The 16,737-nt window shown below is 47.7% G+C and overlaps 1 protein-coding gene across 1 annotated transcript; it reads left to right on the forward strand.

The window, feature by feature from the left end:
• The first annotated feature begins 6,072 nt into the window (after positions 1-6,072).
• LOC135706164 (regulatory-associated protein of mTOR-like) lies at positions 6,073-16,705 on the forward strand. Its single transcript, XM_065227770.1, has 4 exons — positions 6,073-6,117; positions 6,182-7,185; positions 7,249-8,456; positions 15,062-16,705. Exons 1-4 carry the CDS (start codon positions 6,108-6,110, stop codon positions 15,885-15,887), a joined length of 3,048 nt encoding a protein of 1,015 aa, XP_065083842.1. The 5' UTR covers positions 6,073-6,107; the 3' UTR covers positions 15,888-16,705.
• The last annotated feature ends 32 nt before the right edge of the window (positions 16,706-16,737 follow it).

Here is a 16,737-nt window from a genome sequence, read left to right on the forward strand (position 1 = left end):
GGTGATTCGACAAGCTTGGGACCGAAGATAGTACCAGAGGTGAGCCAAAAAGTTGAGCACGTTTCTTCGGGACCTACACTGTAACTGGCGAGTACCCATTAATGGGTGAAAAAGTACCCATTTTGTGGTAGTGTATGGACCTGTCAAAAAATGCGTATTTGAAAATTTCAAATAGTGGGTAATTTTTCACCCATTTCCGAAACCTGTTCAGGGATCCAAAATGGGTACATATTTACCCATAATTGGGTGAAAAATGTCTTTGTTGCACCATAACGTTGCTGACATACTTGGTTTACATTGTCGAGTGCCTTTGTTTCGTTTTGAAAAGTACAAAAAGTGATATATATGAATAGTTTAAAGAATGGTGATAGCTTCAAAAAGCTTCAAGGTAAGAAATACTATATGATTTGAATGATTTCTTAGCTTATAATGTTGTTAAAAGCATATTTGTTTCATTCCACAAATTTGAGTCCCATAAATACATTTTAAAAAATGGGTACTTTTTACCCAGTTACGGAAAACAATGCGTTCTGGAAATGGGTAAAAAGTACCCCATGATTTGACGTATAAGCTCTTTACCCATTAGTGGGTAAAGACGTTTTACCCATTTTATGAGTTTACCTACTTTACCGCGAAATGGGCACTTTTTCACCCATTAATGGGTGCTTTCCAGTTACAGTGTACTTGTCTTAGAGTTACCTCTATGGTTTAAGGCTGTACAAAAATAATGATATATACATAAATAATGATATGTACATAAATAATGATGTATACAATTTGAAAGGGACCGGGGCTAATCACAAATTACGTCCCCATGGTAACTGAAATAAACACGAGTGCGGACCCGTTGATAGTACCAGCAACAATCAATACGAAACTAACGATTTTAAATTGGCTAACTACTTGACTAGCCTATTGGTCCCAAGCAAACGATTAACGTGTAACCAGTGGTTACAATTAAACGTAGCAGATGACTTTGTCACCTTGCGATTATTTTTTTATAAGGTGTTCCATCCCAATACAGAACCCTATTCCCTAAATATCACAATCATGTCTGACTCTCATTGTTTGTTGGCAGCGGTTTGAACCAGCGAAAGATATCGTTTATGAATTTTTTTTACCATTGATTTGTCCGGACATAAATGAGTTTGGACCTGCACATCATACTGAAATCCAAGGTCAAAGAGTACGTCGACACACTTTTGGTATAGAACGGGATACTTACCTGATGAATATGGAATTTGTCTCCTCAGCAGATCTAATAACTGATCAGGGAAATAGGACCGTGAAATGCAAAAAACTATATCTTGCTGTTTAGTGTACACCCGAAAAGTTCCTTTCGATGGACACAATGGTTTTCATCTGAAATAAATCGCGAAATCAATTCGTTACCGCGGCAGAGTAGGTGTAGCTAGCAGCTTTACTTGAGTCGAAGGAAAAGTAAACAGTTGACGATTGACAAGTCAGGTTTTCAGCGCTAAAATGGCACTGGTGAGTTCGTGAGTTCCCTCTCTTCTTCACACGAGCGAAGAAGGTGAATTTTGCAAAAGGGCTTATGGAAAATATTGGTACAGCAGTTTTGAAACAAACTTCGTTCATTTCAAAAGGGTAATGGTGGGGCATTGTAACCAGTGGTTACAATTAAACGTAGCAGATGACTTTGTCACCTTGCGATTATTTTTTTATAAGGTGTTCCATCCCAATACAGAACCCTATTCCCTAAATATCACAATCATGTCTGACTCTCATTGTTTGTTGGCAGCGGTTTGAACCAGCGAAAGATATCGTTTGCCGCTCCGCGGCGCCGTAAATATAAAGCATGACCACAAATGATGCCACGGAAAAAAGTGACACAAAGAACATCAAGTGACAAAGACTCGATGTTTCATAGCATGGGTTGATCGGCTCAGCCGTAGAATTGTTCGCTCTCTTCTGTCCGTGAACTCCGTAGGAAGTGGAAGTGCGCGCGTGTTCCTAAAATAAAAAATAAAAAGTTGATTTATATTTATGTGGTGTTATAAAGTTAATGGCAGTAGTTAAAATCATTTAAAAGGTAGTGAAAATTAAAAGTGATTAAAAGAAGGATATTGTAAAAATTAAAGCTAGGGTAAAGTAAAGTTAAAAAGAAAATATTTTCTAATCTCCATTAGGTTTACTGCTGATACTGCATTCAATAAGTTTTTCGTGTTATCCAACGTAGAAATTAGGAAAAAGGTAATTAAATTGTTAAATTATATAATGTAGCCCAGGACAGCCTATATTGTGACGTCATAGCACTAATGGGTTGGGTAGGTCCATTATCTGGGCCTTTTTTCCTATTCGGACAAGTTCCGAAACTCTCTTCCGCAGAAAGAGTCAAGAGGAGCCAAGGATAGTGGCACCGGACCATTCGGCGAGCGTTCAGACTAGTCGCCACTTTAGTCACCGATACCAGCCAGGCGATCCACGTTAGTCAGTGGTATCGGAATCGATTTCTTCACGGACAGGAAACCCCATCAGCGTCCAGGTCCACTATCCTCATCAGACATTCTTGGAAGAATCAGCGTGGAGCAGAAGATCCGCCATTGCTCTCGACGATCAAAAAGGCCACTCGAGAATAGACGAAGGACCGCCATCTTGTTGGCATCAAGCAAGTGGCATCATCCACATCGTAACAACGATTCGACGTCGGCGTTTTCATCAGCCTCACCGCCTCACAACCGGCGCTCTGAACGGTCGATTGCGCCGATTGATCCACGTTGCCACCGGTGCTTCTATCGGCGATCACCGGTTAATCGTAAACTCAACGGCGACCTCATCATCAGCTCCGACGGCAATTCACCAGCAATCGAGACAGCAGAAACAAAGCCGAAATGTCAGCGATGTCATGCTGGTCGCTACAGCCGAATCATCGATGATCCTGCTACGAAGGTCGACCTACCCACCTACCAGAAAACCGCAAGTACCCAGTGCAAGTGCATGTGACGGCACCCTAGGTTAAAATAAAAACAGCTAAAATGTTATAAAAGGCGGCTATTTTTTAGAGAGTGCAGTCCTTTAAATTTATTCCACCACCTTTTCGTTTGTCCTCGTTTTCCCCGGACCCGAAAGGGGTCTTCAGGCCTCGTCCGGGAGTTCATAGTGCAGAAATTGGAACTTCGTTGGCTTTTGAGCTTCCCCATGTGTTTTGTGTTATTCTTTTTCAGGTGCATCGTTTGTGGTTATTGCTTACTTTTAAACAACATATACGTTCCTGCTGTTAACAGGTGGCAGTTGGATGTGAGTGTGATATTTAGTTCCGTAGGCGACCCTTAGATTTTCCCCGAGTTAGTCTAGAGGCTTACAAACGTACACCATTCTAGTCGAAATTCTAGTACTACACAATGTTTGTTTTGATTCGCTATGAAAGTTTGACAGATAAAATGAGGGGTTATTGGTTTTTCCTATGTTTCGAGGGGTGAATCGATTAGCTTGGGACCGAAGAGAGTACCAGAGCTGAGCCAAAAACTTGAGCACGTTATTTCGGGACCTTCTAGTCTTAGAGTTACCTCTATGGTACCAGAGCTGAGTCAAAAAGTTGAGCTCGTTTCTTCGGGACCTCCTGGTCTTAGAGTTACCTCTATGCTAGTAGCATAGAGGTAACTCTAAGACCACTAGGTCCCGAAGAAAATCATCATTATTTTTGGCTCACTCAGTACCAGAACAACGGTCCCAAGCAGTCCCAAGCTATTTCACTCACCCCTGCATGTTCTGCATGAATCCACACACCCCTGATGTTATCTGTCAAACTTTCATAGCGAATCAAAACAAACATAGTGTAGTAATAGAATTTCAACTAGAATAGGGTACGTTATTCGTTAAAATCGTTAGTTTCGTATTGATTGTTGCTAGTAGGTCCTGAACAGTTTCCGGACCGAGGTCCAGACGTGAGTCTTCAGGTTAAATTAATTAATAAATAAATAAAATAAAAAAATAAACGGCTTCGGTGATGAGTTTACCAACGAGTGACGGCTGACTTCTTCCAACAATCAATACGAAACTAACGATTTTAAATTGGCTCACCACTTTAGTAGCCTATTGGTCCCAAGCAAACGATTAACGTACCCTATTCTAGTTGAAATTCTATTACTACACTATGTTTGTTTTGATTCGCTATGAAAGTTTGACAGATAACATCAGGGGTGTGTGGATTCATGCAGAACATGCAGGGGTGAGTGAAATAGCTTGGGACTGCTTGGGACCTTAGTCATTAGTGAGAATTTCTACTATTTTTCGTTAAGATAAATTGACAAAATCACTAATTTAATTATTTACTACAGCCGTTACTTTTTTTCCTCGCTAGAAGTCATTTGAAGTTGATGCAGAAGTCCTCTGTTGCCAAGTGAAAAGAAAGGGAATCTTTCGAAAACCGTGATGCGAGTTCAACTGTTTTTCTCTTGGCGTGACTCATTATACACCGACTCTACCAGAGCTGAGCCAAAAAATTGAGCACGTTTCTTCGGGACCTTCTGGTCTAAGAGTTACCTCTATGCTACTTCCAGCTCTATCTATAGATTTGTTTTAGAACAAAGATTTTCGAGCTCGACCAACAATACAGATGGGTGGATCAAACAAATTGTAATGACCTTATCTCGCATACCGAAGCTCACCTAACCAATCGAACGCCACTATCGAATAGCAGAGAATTTTCCCTACCTGATGGTGTTGTTGGTTTTGCAAGACAAGCTTCGGTTCACGAGGAAAGAGCATTAAAAGTTTGATTACAAAAGCTTATTCACCTTTTTGTAATGTTGGTCGAGATTTCGTGATGTTCCTTTCTTATAAACAAACGGGTGTCAACGTTACTTGTCATGATAATTATAGAGATGTGATGTGATCCGATAACAGAGATGTGAGCGATACAAACAGATATTATCCGTTTTTAGAGATTTAAGCTCGATTATATTGGATATAATCGATAAAATGGAGCTCCTGCATTTTTTTGCGATTATGAATAAACTAAACTCAAATTTGGGTTGATCTCAATTGCCGTACACTGTAACTTGCAAGTACCCATTAATGGGTATAAAAGTACCCATGATTAGTAAGTATATGAAGCTGTCAAATAATGGGTAATTGAATATTTTTGGAAATGGGTTCTTTTGTACCCATCTTTTTTACCCCTTCGGGGAAGAAAAATGAGTATTATTTTACCCATTATTGGGTGAAAATTATCTTGATCAATAGTGAATACTGTCTAACACAAATCATCTTACGAGGATTTCAAAATGGTTTTTTTATGTCATCTGTGCCTAATAAAATGAGTATTGAAGTAAGTATTTATTTGGAATATATCTAGGCGGTGAACATTATGAAATTCAGAAGAACTTTAATAATTTTAATTTGCTTAATTTCAGATCCACAAGGAAGTGGCCGTGCACAAAGTGTTCCAGGAAAGGATGGCAAGAAGGAATTTCCGATGCAAAAGCAACACATTGCACAGCAGGGACAGGGTATGCCAAGTTGGAAAGCGGTATGATCCTTCTAGGAGCACAAGAAGACTCTGCGGATGTAAGTGAACCTCCCGGAAGTGGCAATAATTATGCATTTTAACAATCATTATTATCGAAATAAATGAAAACAAGTTATTAATGTTAATGTTTCCGCCATTTCAATGATATATGTGTAAAATGAAATTAAAATTAATCTCTAAATAGCTCAATTATCGAAAATGTATACTTTTTACCCATTTTCTAAATCGTTTCATTTCTGAAAATGGGTAAAAAGTACCCGATGATTTGACGTACAAGCTCTTTACCCATTATTGGGTAAAGACGTTTTACCCATTTTATGAGTTTACCCACTTTACTTCGAAATGGGTACTTTTTCACCCATTAATGGGTACTTGCCAGTTACAGTGTATATATATACTCACCACTCGACTCACCTTGATCTGTTGCCCTGCATCACAGTTCGATATGCTATTTTGACTCAGTGTTAACCTAGAGCTTTTCATGCCTCGCTCGCATGAGGTTAAAAGCATTTTTCAAACAAGAAATTTTCACGCAGGAAGTAAATTTGTTTTCGTAAACTCGTTTAAATTTTGTGGAAATTCTAATTGAAAACACCGCAACCGGTGTCAATTGGCAATGGAATCAGGTAATTGCACTGAAATTGTTGGAAAAAATGCCTCAATTAACTTAACCCGCACCCATCTGATTAGCTTGGGTCGTTTCGCATGACGAATGGTGTTCCGTTCACCTGAACACAGCGGTTAAACTTCCGGATGTGGTGGCGTGGGAGCTATCCGCCCGGACCAACTCCTGGATCAACATCCTGTGGTTGGAGGAGGTGCAGGTGGCGTCCGACTTGAACATGGACCTGGAATATTCTCACTACGCCCCGGCTCGATTCCGAAGCATTCCGGATTCAAGTCTGCTCGATTTGCAACGGGGATGTCGCTGGATTGGTGAAATGTTTGAGCTGGGTGACGATAGATGGCGGCCAGTAGTCCACGTCAACTGTGAGGCGAAGCAGGTGAGAGCTGCGCAACGCGAACCGGAAGTCGAAGCGAGCTTTTGGGTGAATGATGACCGATACTCCGGCAAATTGGAGCAGGTGATGCGGAAGCAAGTGCAGGAGTGGCTCGGCGCAACGAAAGTGGTGTATGTGTACGAATGCGATTCGGCTGGTATGTTTCTGGAGGATTGCGATGACGAGGACAAGAATTATCATTTGGCAGCATGCTCCGACGGAGAGACGCTTCCTAACCGTGAGCTGTTCACTAACTTGTTATCGGTTCCGGTACAAGCGGCTTACGAATGGCACTGCGTTCAGACGAATAGAACAACCGCCATGCAGTCAGTTCCAGGAGAGTTGACCGACAGGCAGATGCTCTTGGGACAGTTGGATTGGGTACTGACGCTGATTACGGATGCTATTGCGAAGGATTCGCTGCCGAGGGAGAAGTTCTATGAGTTGTTCCGCAAGGATCTTCTAACGGGGACGCTTTTCCGAAGGTTTCTCCTATCGCAGAGGGTTCTGAAAAGTTTCGGTTGTAATGCCGTTTCGAAACCAGACCTTCCCGATTGCAGTCAGCACCGGTTGTGGGCGATCTGGGATCACCTGATGGACATGACGGCAATGTTGCTTTCCGTACAAAGCGAGAGGGAATGCCCAATTGTGGTCGCATTCTTCCGGATTCTTCTGGACGATCACTACCAGGATGTAAGTATCAATTTGGACGATTTGATTGATTCTAAGGGAATACTTAAGTCTATTTCTCTTCAGCATCCTAATCTTCTGCTACCAGCATTGACTAAATCGAAGGAATGTTCGAAGGCTCTGGAAGCTTTGAATGTTTGTTGGACAAAGGTGGCGGAAGATTGGCAACTTCAGGAATGCATCCTAAATCAAGCTATTCTTTTGCTGCACTGGGAAGACGATGGAATGCGCCAGAAGACGATCGAATGCCTGGTTAAAATCATTGCAAACGAATTAGAACTTGAGCAGTTTATGATATCCGATGTCGACGTTAATCTGTGCGTCAACTTGGAAGCGGAACCGAATTCAGGACTTATTGCCCAGACGCTTTTCCTGCAGCTTTTGTTTGAAAATAATTCAACCATGCGCAATTCGAACCACAAACAGGCCCTGGGAGCAGCTTGCTCCGAGCTGATGCGCCACACGGAAGCCAAAGTACGAACGTGGTCTGTTCTCCTGGCAGCTACATTGTCCGATGAAGACTTGCCTGGTCTGAGAAACCGCTTTCAAGACCTCTTGAGTGATCCCGAGCCCAAAGTTCGAGCTGCCGCTCTCGAAAGCTGGATCTCATCGGAGAATCAAGATGTCTGCATCGACAGGCTCCTGTCCATGGTTAGCATCAGTTCGAGCTCATTCGTACGCCGAGAGGTCACCGATGCCTTGATCGCCGTGATCGCAGCCGATCGAATTAAGGAGCTTATCGCTGTTTGCAAGCAAGAAACAACCTGCGCCAAACAACAACCGGAACCATTGAAATCCAAGGGTAAGGCCAAGGCCAAGCAGCAACCGAAGAAAAGGTCCCAAACGGCCAACTCGGACACCGAACTCGGCCGAGCGTGGCGGGTAATGGTTGCCCTTCAGACGGACCCGGACCAGACAGTGGCCACCTCGATGCGTTCCTTGGTCACATTTGTGAGGGAACGGGTGGCCGAACTGGAATCGAAAGACAAGAAGAAAAAGAAGAAGACGAATGTGGATTGTAATGAGTCGAATTTTCCACTCCCAACGCGGAAGCCACTGTATGGTCGGCTCTGTCGGGATTTGCTGCATGCTACAGAAGAGGTATTCAAGGACGAATCGACGAAGGAGTGTAATTCTACGCCTTTGAATGGCCTTTCGGTACCGCGAAATCCAACGTTGGCATTGTTGAACCATCAGCTGAAGAGCTTCCACGCGCAGAAGGTGCCGGAAATGGTGCGCTTCGGGTCGGACCGACAGATGGTCACCGTCTGCAAGTGAGTATCGCTGGACGCGGTGAAAGTTGGTGATGGTGATGGTCTGATTCCTACCTATGTTGATTGTTTTTTAGTATTTAAAAAAAACTTTAGTACGGTAATTTGTAGTCTATGAAATCAACTTACGATTGTATATCTTTTAGTGGTTAGATTTTTTGCCCAACCAAACGGGTAAATCCGCTATTAATTTTTTAGAGTTGTAGACTCACTCACTCATGTATCCTGCACACCCCTTGTCCACGCCGAACGTAAACCGCATTCTGTTAATATGTTGACCCCCATGGTCACCCCCCGTGCCTATAGTGCAGAGAAGATTCTCGTTCTTACTCTCCAACTCGGCTCTAAGCAGCACACAGCTGATCGACGTCCATATGATGAGAAACAATAGTTCCATCGGCTGGGACATTTCCACGCTTCTCACAAGCAGATCAAACCGGCCGTATAGGCACATACAGGGTAGAACGTACTGTGCTTTCAATAGCCTGAAAATAGATGTATCCCTCACATGCCTACCCCACTTCCACCGCAACAGCAGCAGCAATAGAACAGTTCGATAGAACTCTGTGTAGACCGCGACGAACTCTGTGTAGACCGCGCGCGTTCGCTCGCCCCGTTGGCAGCCTTTGCCCACAGATTGAAAATAGATTGAGGTAATAAAACAATTATTGTAAATTTGGACTATTTTGTAATGTGAAGTTTGTTGTGTGTTTTCGTATTGATGATTACTGCACCCCAGGCCCTGAGTTTCGGCCAGTCTATCCCGGTGTCAACACCCCTAGTGGTGCATAGGGCCAACACGAAAGATTTTCATCCTGGGCCTGGGCGGCTACTCGCTTTTGCCTTGACTTGGGCCCCGGTCAGATTCCTGTCGACTTCCTTGTTGAGGCTCCGCCGCCATGAGCCTCTTTTTTTTATACAGGGGGGAATCTGCTCACAGACACCTGAGAAGGAAGTCAGGGTGTGGGGATGGGAGAATTTCACTCCCGATCCACTAAACCTTACCCTGTGCGCTTGGCCCTTGACCTCCCCGGAACCGCCCGAAGGCATTACTTCGTGGGAGGGGCCGCTGTAGCGCTATGGCGCCTCTCTAGCAATACTCTAACGATCTGGTCGGGCAGTAGGTAACTGCTGCTCGGCTCGCCACTGTCGTTGTAATACCGAAACTATGTGGGTGACCGCAGTCACCACCGCGCTCTAGTTCTCGGTGGTACCACACATCCTATGAACGATGTTATCCGGACTGGTATCCGCTCCGCATAGCGCTCGATACTGGTTCGAAACGTGGACAGGCAAACACGACGTGTTCGGCGGTCTCCTCGACACCAGCACAAGTGGGGCAGATGGGAGTACTTGCATGTCCGAACCTATGCAGGTAGCTCCTAAAGCAGCCATGGCCTGTCAGGCGGAAGTTTACTTCCCCATGGCGCCTGGTGCCCAGCTTGATACGGAAGGTATCAAGCGGTAAGTCCACCTCCCCTTTGTGGAGTTTTCCCACTCCGATTGCCATCTCGCGGTCGACACAACTCGCGCGTTGTTGCGCACCCCTCGAACGGTCCTCGCGTCATAGCACACCACATCCTCCATAATGATAAGGCTGATTGGCATCATCCCTGCTATGACACAGACGGCCTCTCTCGAGATAGTGCGGTATGCACTGGCCACCCTTAAGCACATTAGCCTGTGTGTACTCTCTAACTTCTGCCTGTGGCAGTCAATATCCAGCCCACGCAGGGCCGCCGTATCTGAGGATAGATACTACGACCCCAGCGAGGAGCCTGCGCTTACTGGCATTGACTGCCGAGTTGTTTGACATCATACGGGATAATGCCCCACAGCCATAGACGCTCTCTTGCAGGCGTACTCAACGTGGCAGCCGAAGCTGAGCTTATCGTCGAGCATGACCCCCAAGAGTTTTAGAGAGCGCACAGACCTAATTGTGCTTCCGCCGACTGTCAACGTCGCATGCTGTACTGACATGCGATTGTTGACTACGACCACTTCCGTCTTGTGATGGGCGAGCTCCAGTTTCCTGGTTCTCATCCATTCCTCCACAAGCCTGACGCAGTGGCCCGCTGTCAGCTCTACCTCCTCGAGGGATTCCCCGCAGACTACCAGCGTGACATCGTCGGCAAAACCTACAATTTTCACGCCTACCGGGAATTTTATCCTCAACAGTCCATCGTACATGACGTTCCATAACACCGGGCCCAGGATGGAGCCTTGTGGCACACCTGCGGTGACTCTAACGCATTTTTCGCCATCTTCTGTGTCGTACGTCAACACACGATTCTGGAAGTAGCTTTCCAGAATCTTATACAGCCCTCCGGGAATTTGGAGCTGGTGTAGCGAGCGGGCTATCGCCCCCCAGCACGCGCTGTTGAACGCGTTCTTCACGTCTAAGGTTAGCACCGCGCAGTAGCGAATGCCCCTTCGTTTCCGATGGACCACCTCTGCCGTCTGGATGACGTCGCGGATGGCGTCCACCGTGGATCTGCCCTTTCGGAACCCGTACTGGCTGCTTGACAGGCCGTCTACACCTTCGGTGACCCTCTCAAGCAGTTTCCCAGTGGTGTCCAGCAAACAGATGGGTCTGTATGCTGACGGGTCCCCAGGGGGTTTTCCTGGCTTCGGAAGCAGCACCAGCTTCTGCCGCTTCCACGCGTCTGGGAAGACGCCTACGTCCAGACAAGTCTGAAAAACAGAACGGAACATGTCTGGATTTTCCGCAACGGCCGCCCTCAGAGCCACAACCGGGATCCCATCTGGGCCCGGGGCCTTGCCCACCACCAGCGACCTGGCAATACCGCCAAGTTCACTGTTCGTCACTCTAGACACTTCTCCCTGATCCGCGCCTGGGATCCGCGGCCAGGAGTCTACGTCCCTACGCGGGAACAGGAACCCAACGATCGGAGCCAGTACCGCTGGTGATCTCTCCGGGGGTGCCGTCACGCCGCGGGTCTTTGCCATGACCACTTTGTAAGCATCCCCCCATGGGTTCGTGTTGGCGCTTTGGCATAGGCTGTCAAAGCACGCGCGCTTGCGTCTGGCGATCTCTTTATTGAGGGCTGCCTTAGCCGCTCGGAGAGCGACGCGGCGTTCCTCCCGAGATTCAGTCGTACGAGCTCGTTGCATCCTCCTTCTTGCCTGGAGGCAAGACGCCCTGAGGATAGCAATCGACTCGCTCCACCAGTACACCGGTCTATGGCCATGCCTGGGATAGGCTCTCCTAGGCATGGTTGTATCGCACGCCCTTGTCAGTGCTGCTACCAGTTCTTCCCCCGTCAGATCCGGGGTTATTCGCTCCCGCCTCAGTGCTTCGCCGAAGACCTCCTCCTCGAAGAACGACGTCCGCCAGCCTCGAGCGCAGGAAGAATTTCCTCCTGCCACTCGCCTCTCACCTGGCCCCACACTGTACCGAATCGCCTGATGGTCACTATGAGTGTAACCCTCATCGACCCTCCAGTGTAGGTTGCCCTCCAAACTCGGGCTGCAGTATGTCACGTCGATGACGGATTCTGCACCATTCCTTCTGTAGGTACTGACCGAGCCGGTGTTGGATAGTACAACGTCCAGCTTGGCCATTGCCTCCAGTAGGATGCGTCCTCTCTGGTTGGTGTGGTGGCTACCCCACTCTACCGCCCATGCGTTAAAGTCGCCCGCAATGACCACCGGTCTTAGGCCGACAAGTACCGCAGTCAGTCTGTCCACCATCTGCGAGAATTGCTCGATAGACCACCTGGGCGGAGCATAGCAGCTACTTAAGTATACTCCATTAACCCTGGTGATCACGAATCCCTCGCTCGAATTGGACACGACTACCTCCTGAATGGAGAAGCTCCCCATCGTGCATATCGCCGCCATCCCCGACGCGTCCGTGACCCAATTCCCGTTGCCGGTTGGGACGCGGTACGGGTCAGAGATGATTGCGACATCCGCTCCCCATTCCACTGCCGATTGCCACAGCAGTTGCTGGGCAGCCGAACAGTGGTTCAGGTTCAACTGCGCTACCTCGAACATGGCTGAGCATTGCTCTTTGCCTTAGCAGCATTGCTCTTGGACCCCGGGCAGCGTGGTCCACCTGCTATGTGGTTGGTAGGGGTATTCCCCTTCTCCGCGCATATAGTGCACCTCGGCGGCTTTTGGCAACCTCGCGCCTTATGGCCCTCCGAGCCGCACCATCTGCAAAGCTTGCTCCTGTCGGTGTTCTTACAGTCACGGGCCACATGGCCCTGACCGAAGCACCTAAAGCAAGCCGTAACCGATCGGGGAATACTGATGGGGCAGACTGACCAGCCCACTCGCACCCTCCCTGCGGCTACCGCCTTTCTGGCCTCAACTGCAGAGAGCCTGATGGTAGCCACTTGGGTGGAAAACAGTCCCTTCCTCAAGGTAATCGCTGATTGCGGTACCTCGACTTGACACTGTTCCCGGAGCGCCGTGACTATCTCGGTCACCTCCGTCACTTCGTTTAGGTCCTTGACCTGGATGGTGATAGTCGAGCCTAGCGACTTCACTTGCACCCCAGAACCAACAACCTCCTTTGCCAGTTTCTGGTAGATTGGTCCTTGGTCCTTAGCACCACGTTTGAGCAACAGGAGCATCTCGCCTGTTCGAGTGCGCCTGATGCTCCTCACGTTACTGCCCATCTCCACAAGGCGCTCGTCCGTTCTCATTTTCTTCAAGACTTCCGCGTATTTCGACGCGTCCGTCTTGAAGATGAGAGCTTCACCCTTGTTCCTGGTCCAGGCAGCACTGCTCTTGGGGGCAGTTTTGTCCGGGGGTTTCGCCCTGCTTCCCGCCCTTGGAGCCGCTACATTTCTCAACTTTGCTACTGACTATTCCAGCCCTCTTTTTCGGTACGTCCACTAATGCAGTGGACTGATGGGCAACCGCCACACTCTCCACCTGCACAGAGACTTTCCGTCTCTTAGGGCGTGCTGCGCCCTTTACTGGCGAAGGTGAGGGCCGATTTCGCTTCTGTCCCTGCGTAACGGCAAAGTGGAGGGCCTCGCTGGACATCGTATTGTTGCCCGCGAAGTTGAAGGCGTCCGTCTGGGTAGACTTCGGTTCCTTCTGTTCCGCCCTCTCTGCGACCTCTAGTCGCTTCCTGAGCCGCTCGTGGTCGTCCTGGGCCTCGTTCACGGTTGCACGGAGCTGTCGCAAGGCCTGCTTTAGGTCCTTCGCGATGTTGCTCTTCGTGCTCGTGAACTCTATTATGGCGTCGAGCTGTCCCGCGATTGCAAGCAGCCTAGGGAGGGGCCCAAAGCTATTCATGGTTCTGATTAGCCCGGGCCAGTCCTTCGGCTGCTCCTCCGACTGTCCACCGATCTCGGCCGTTGTCTCTGCATCGCGTGGAGATTTCGGCCGTTTGTTCGGCTCACTGTGTTCGGGAGATCTGGGTAGACCTCCCTTCGCGAACGGGTTCGCGGTCGCCTCCTCGGCGACTTTTTCACCTGGGGTTTGGGGTTTTTGACTTTTTTGATGATTTTGTTTAATCATCCCGACTGTTGGGTCCCCCTTAGACCGCTATCCTACCGTGCAAATGGAATAGTCGCTGATTGATCCCCATGGGTGCCTATGCGAGCAGTGAGGTCCATGACGAGGGTTGACATAGGCCTTCATGGGGCGTTATGTTCAGAGCCGGATCGCGTAAGACGGGAATAACTCAACCGAACCTATTCCCACCGCAGCCCCAACTGGGTGGCACGGGAGGAACGTATTCTAAGGCCTGCCAGGGTTTTATGGGACGGAGACAAACAAGGCATTAGCTCAAACGTTGTTTCGGCCGGTTCCACCCGACTCTACTAAGAGAATGAAATACCTTGAGTGCCAGCCCGTAGCGTGGTTTATGGTAAGTTTCCACTCAGTGTCCTACATAATGCCAGTGTGTCAGTATACATACTTGCGATCTTACTGACATCGATCGCAAGGCGCCTTCCGGCGCTTCCCCTCGTTTGTTGTTCGATTAGCCGACTGGATCAGTACCGCAGCACTGGTGGTCCATCGTTTCCAGGGTGCACCACGGGGAGGCGAACAACTTCACACCCCCCGCCATGAGCCTCTGGGTCTGCCACGATGTCCTGCCGGGTTTCAATCCAGCGGTTGCATGCAGATTTCGTTTCCGCTCCTTCGTTGAGTGTGGTTGACCCACCTCCACTTACGTTTTCGACGTTTCTGATGACATCGACGATGGAGCTCAGCATTCGAGATCCACCCCTTCTGGGGAGGGACCTTCTGGTGCCTTCCTTCTCTTGACCGAGATGAACTAGCCTATTGCTAATAAAGATTAAAAAAAATCATCGGTTCATTTGCAAATAAAGAATTGGTTTTTAAACCCATCGTACATTTTTTTTCTTTTTCGGCCGATGCTGTTAACTTTGCAATTTGCCATTTTCCATTCGATTAAACGGGTTTTCATATTTATAGTTTCTAGAAGTTCAAGCGAAACACGGTGCCTTTTTTTCCCCTTAATTACCATGGAAGTGAAGCATTGAAGCCTGACTCAAGAATTCCCCTTTTCCCACTATCTGAGTAAGCAGGATTTCTCGCAACGTTTCCTCGAAAAAGCACTAGTTTAATCGATACAACTTCTTCGCTCATTCCAGGGACGATGTTACTTGGCGAGATTACACCACCGGTTGTAAGGCTCACTTGGACGCACCAGCGAAGGCCACATCCCTACTGATGGACACCCCTAAAGGCCGGTCTTCGTTACTGGTGGGCTACCATGATGGATCCGTCCGCATGTGGCAACCCCACTGGAAATCGGATCCAACGTTGATCACCGTTTGGCAGGCTTTGTACGACTTCGATAGCGCACCGTCGCACAAGGTCCATGGCGTATCGATGGCCTTGATCGGGAGCGGTCAGTTGATGACCGGCGGCGACGCCAAGTACCTTCGGAAGTGGGATCTCGAAAAGGAGCTCACCCTGGGTGATGTCAGCATTGGAACGGATCAAGCGGTGACTGGCTTGGCGAGCAATGGAAGCTACAACGTTGTTGCCGGATTGGAAAACGGTACCGTTCGGCTGTTCGACATCCGGGCTGAAGCGGACGGAAAGGTTGCAGTCGGACCGAAACATGGCAACCCGGTTCGGGCGGTTAGTCTCCGTCCGGACGATCTGAGCATGGTGAGTGTATGCAGCGGGGGCAGCGTGCACCTGGTGGATTTGAGAAAGATGATTCCGGCGGTAAAGAAGTGGTCGGTGGCTGCTGTTCCGATTGATGTGGCCGTTCACGAACGGCTGGACGTGGTGGCTTTCGCGGGGGATGCTTTGCTGGAGGTGTATTCGATCGAAGGGGAAAGGATCTGCGGTGGGCAAGAGGGAGGAGCTGTCTGTGTTGGTTTCCACCCGAGTGAGGCTCTGCTAGGTGCTGGGTATCAGCGGGATGGCGGTACAGTTGTTCTGTATGGCGAGGGGGAAGTTTGAGATTCTGCGCTTCTAGGTTGGTAGGGGACAAAGTGCATCGGTTTCGTTGAACTGAATTTTACCGCATAATGACAAGAGGGTTTTAATATTCAAATAAAGATAGTTTTTATTCGTTCAGAGTAATTCGTTTCCTTTCACGAATTCCAATTACATAGCCAGACCAGATAAGATAACATTTACAGTTGTGTGTTGCTTTCCTTTACACCGAGTATGTAGTGGTTGGGTAATAGTAGGTAGTAGCAGCTATTAGCGGGGTTCGCCGCAGTAATATTACAAATTTTCGTTATTTACGTAACCTTCGTCAGTTGGTTCCCTGCGAACGTTGCTCTTGAATTGTGACTTGATTTGCTAGCTTTCTTCTTTAGTAGCTTGATTGAATTTTCACAACTTTTTCGATTGCTAGTAGGTTGTATATTCCATTGGATATGCTATTTTGTAATATGTCCTTCTATAACCTTAACGGAACAGTTTCATCATTTACGTAGGTTGGGGGAGAGGGGGAAAATAGACATGAGGGAGGTATTGGCACAAATGAACATTTGAACAAAACTTCAACTTACAATTAAGACAAAAATAAACGATGGGTTTAGTCTTATGGACTCTGTATTTTGAGTTTCCAAAAATGGCATTCTCTGCTTTTTTGTCTTGAAACAAACGTTTTAGCTTAGTAGTAGGTCTTGTTCAGCATTCAATGTTTGCTGGGATCCTAAGTCCTTAGTCCTAACTTGTCCGAGAGAAAGGGAGTAGCGATCCTGATATTGAGGTCGGTAAATAATGCACTTTGATACTATTTCATGCTGAGGACGGGGAATCGACTGGATAAAAGTTGGAATAATGCTAATATTCGTCG

This window comes from Ochlerotatus camptorhynchus, unplaced genomic scaffold (genome assembly GCF_037179485.1).
Source record: "Ochlerotatus camptorhynchus isolate MF236.1 unplaced genomic scaffold, CSIRO-AGI_Acam_v1.1 ptg000022l, whole genome shotgun sequence".
Lineage (NCBI taxonomy): Eukaryota > Metazoa > Arthropoda > Insecta > Diptera > Culicidae > Ochlerotatus > Ochlerotatus camptorhynchus.

Bases quoted from the DNA above. Each gene is read 5' to 3' on its own strand.
- LOC135706164 (XM_065227770.1), top strand. The intron at 7,186-7,248 runs GTAAGTATCAAT...ATTTCTCTTCAG, and splicing joins TGGACGATCACTACCAGGAT to CATCCTAATCTTCTGCTACC. The intron at 8,457-15,061 runs GTGAGTATCGCT...CGCTCATTCCAG, and splicing joins CAGATGGTCACCGTCTGCAA to GGACGATGTTACTTGGCGAG.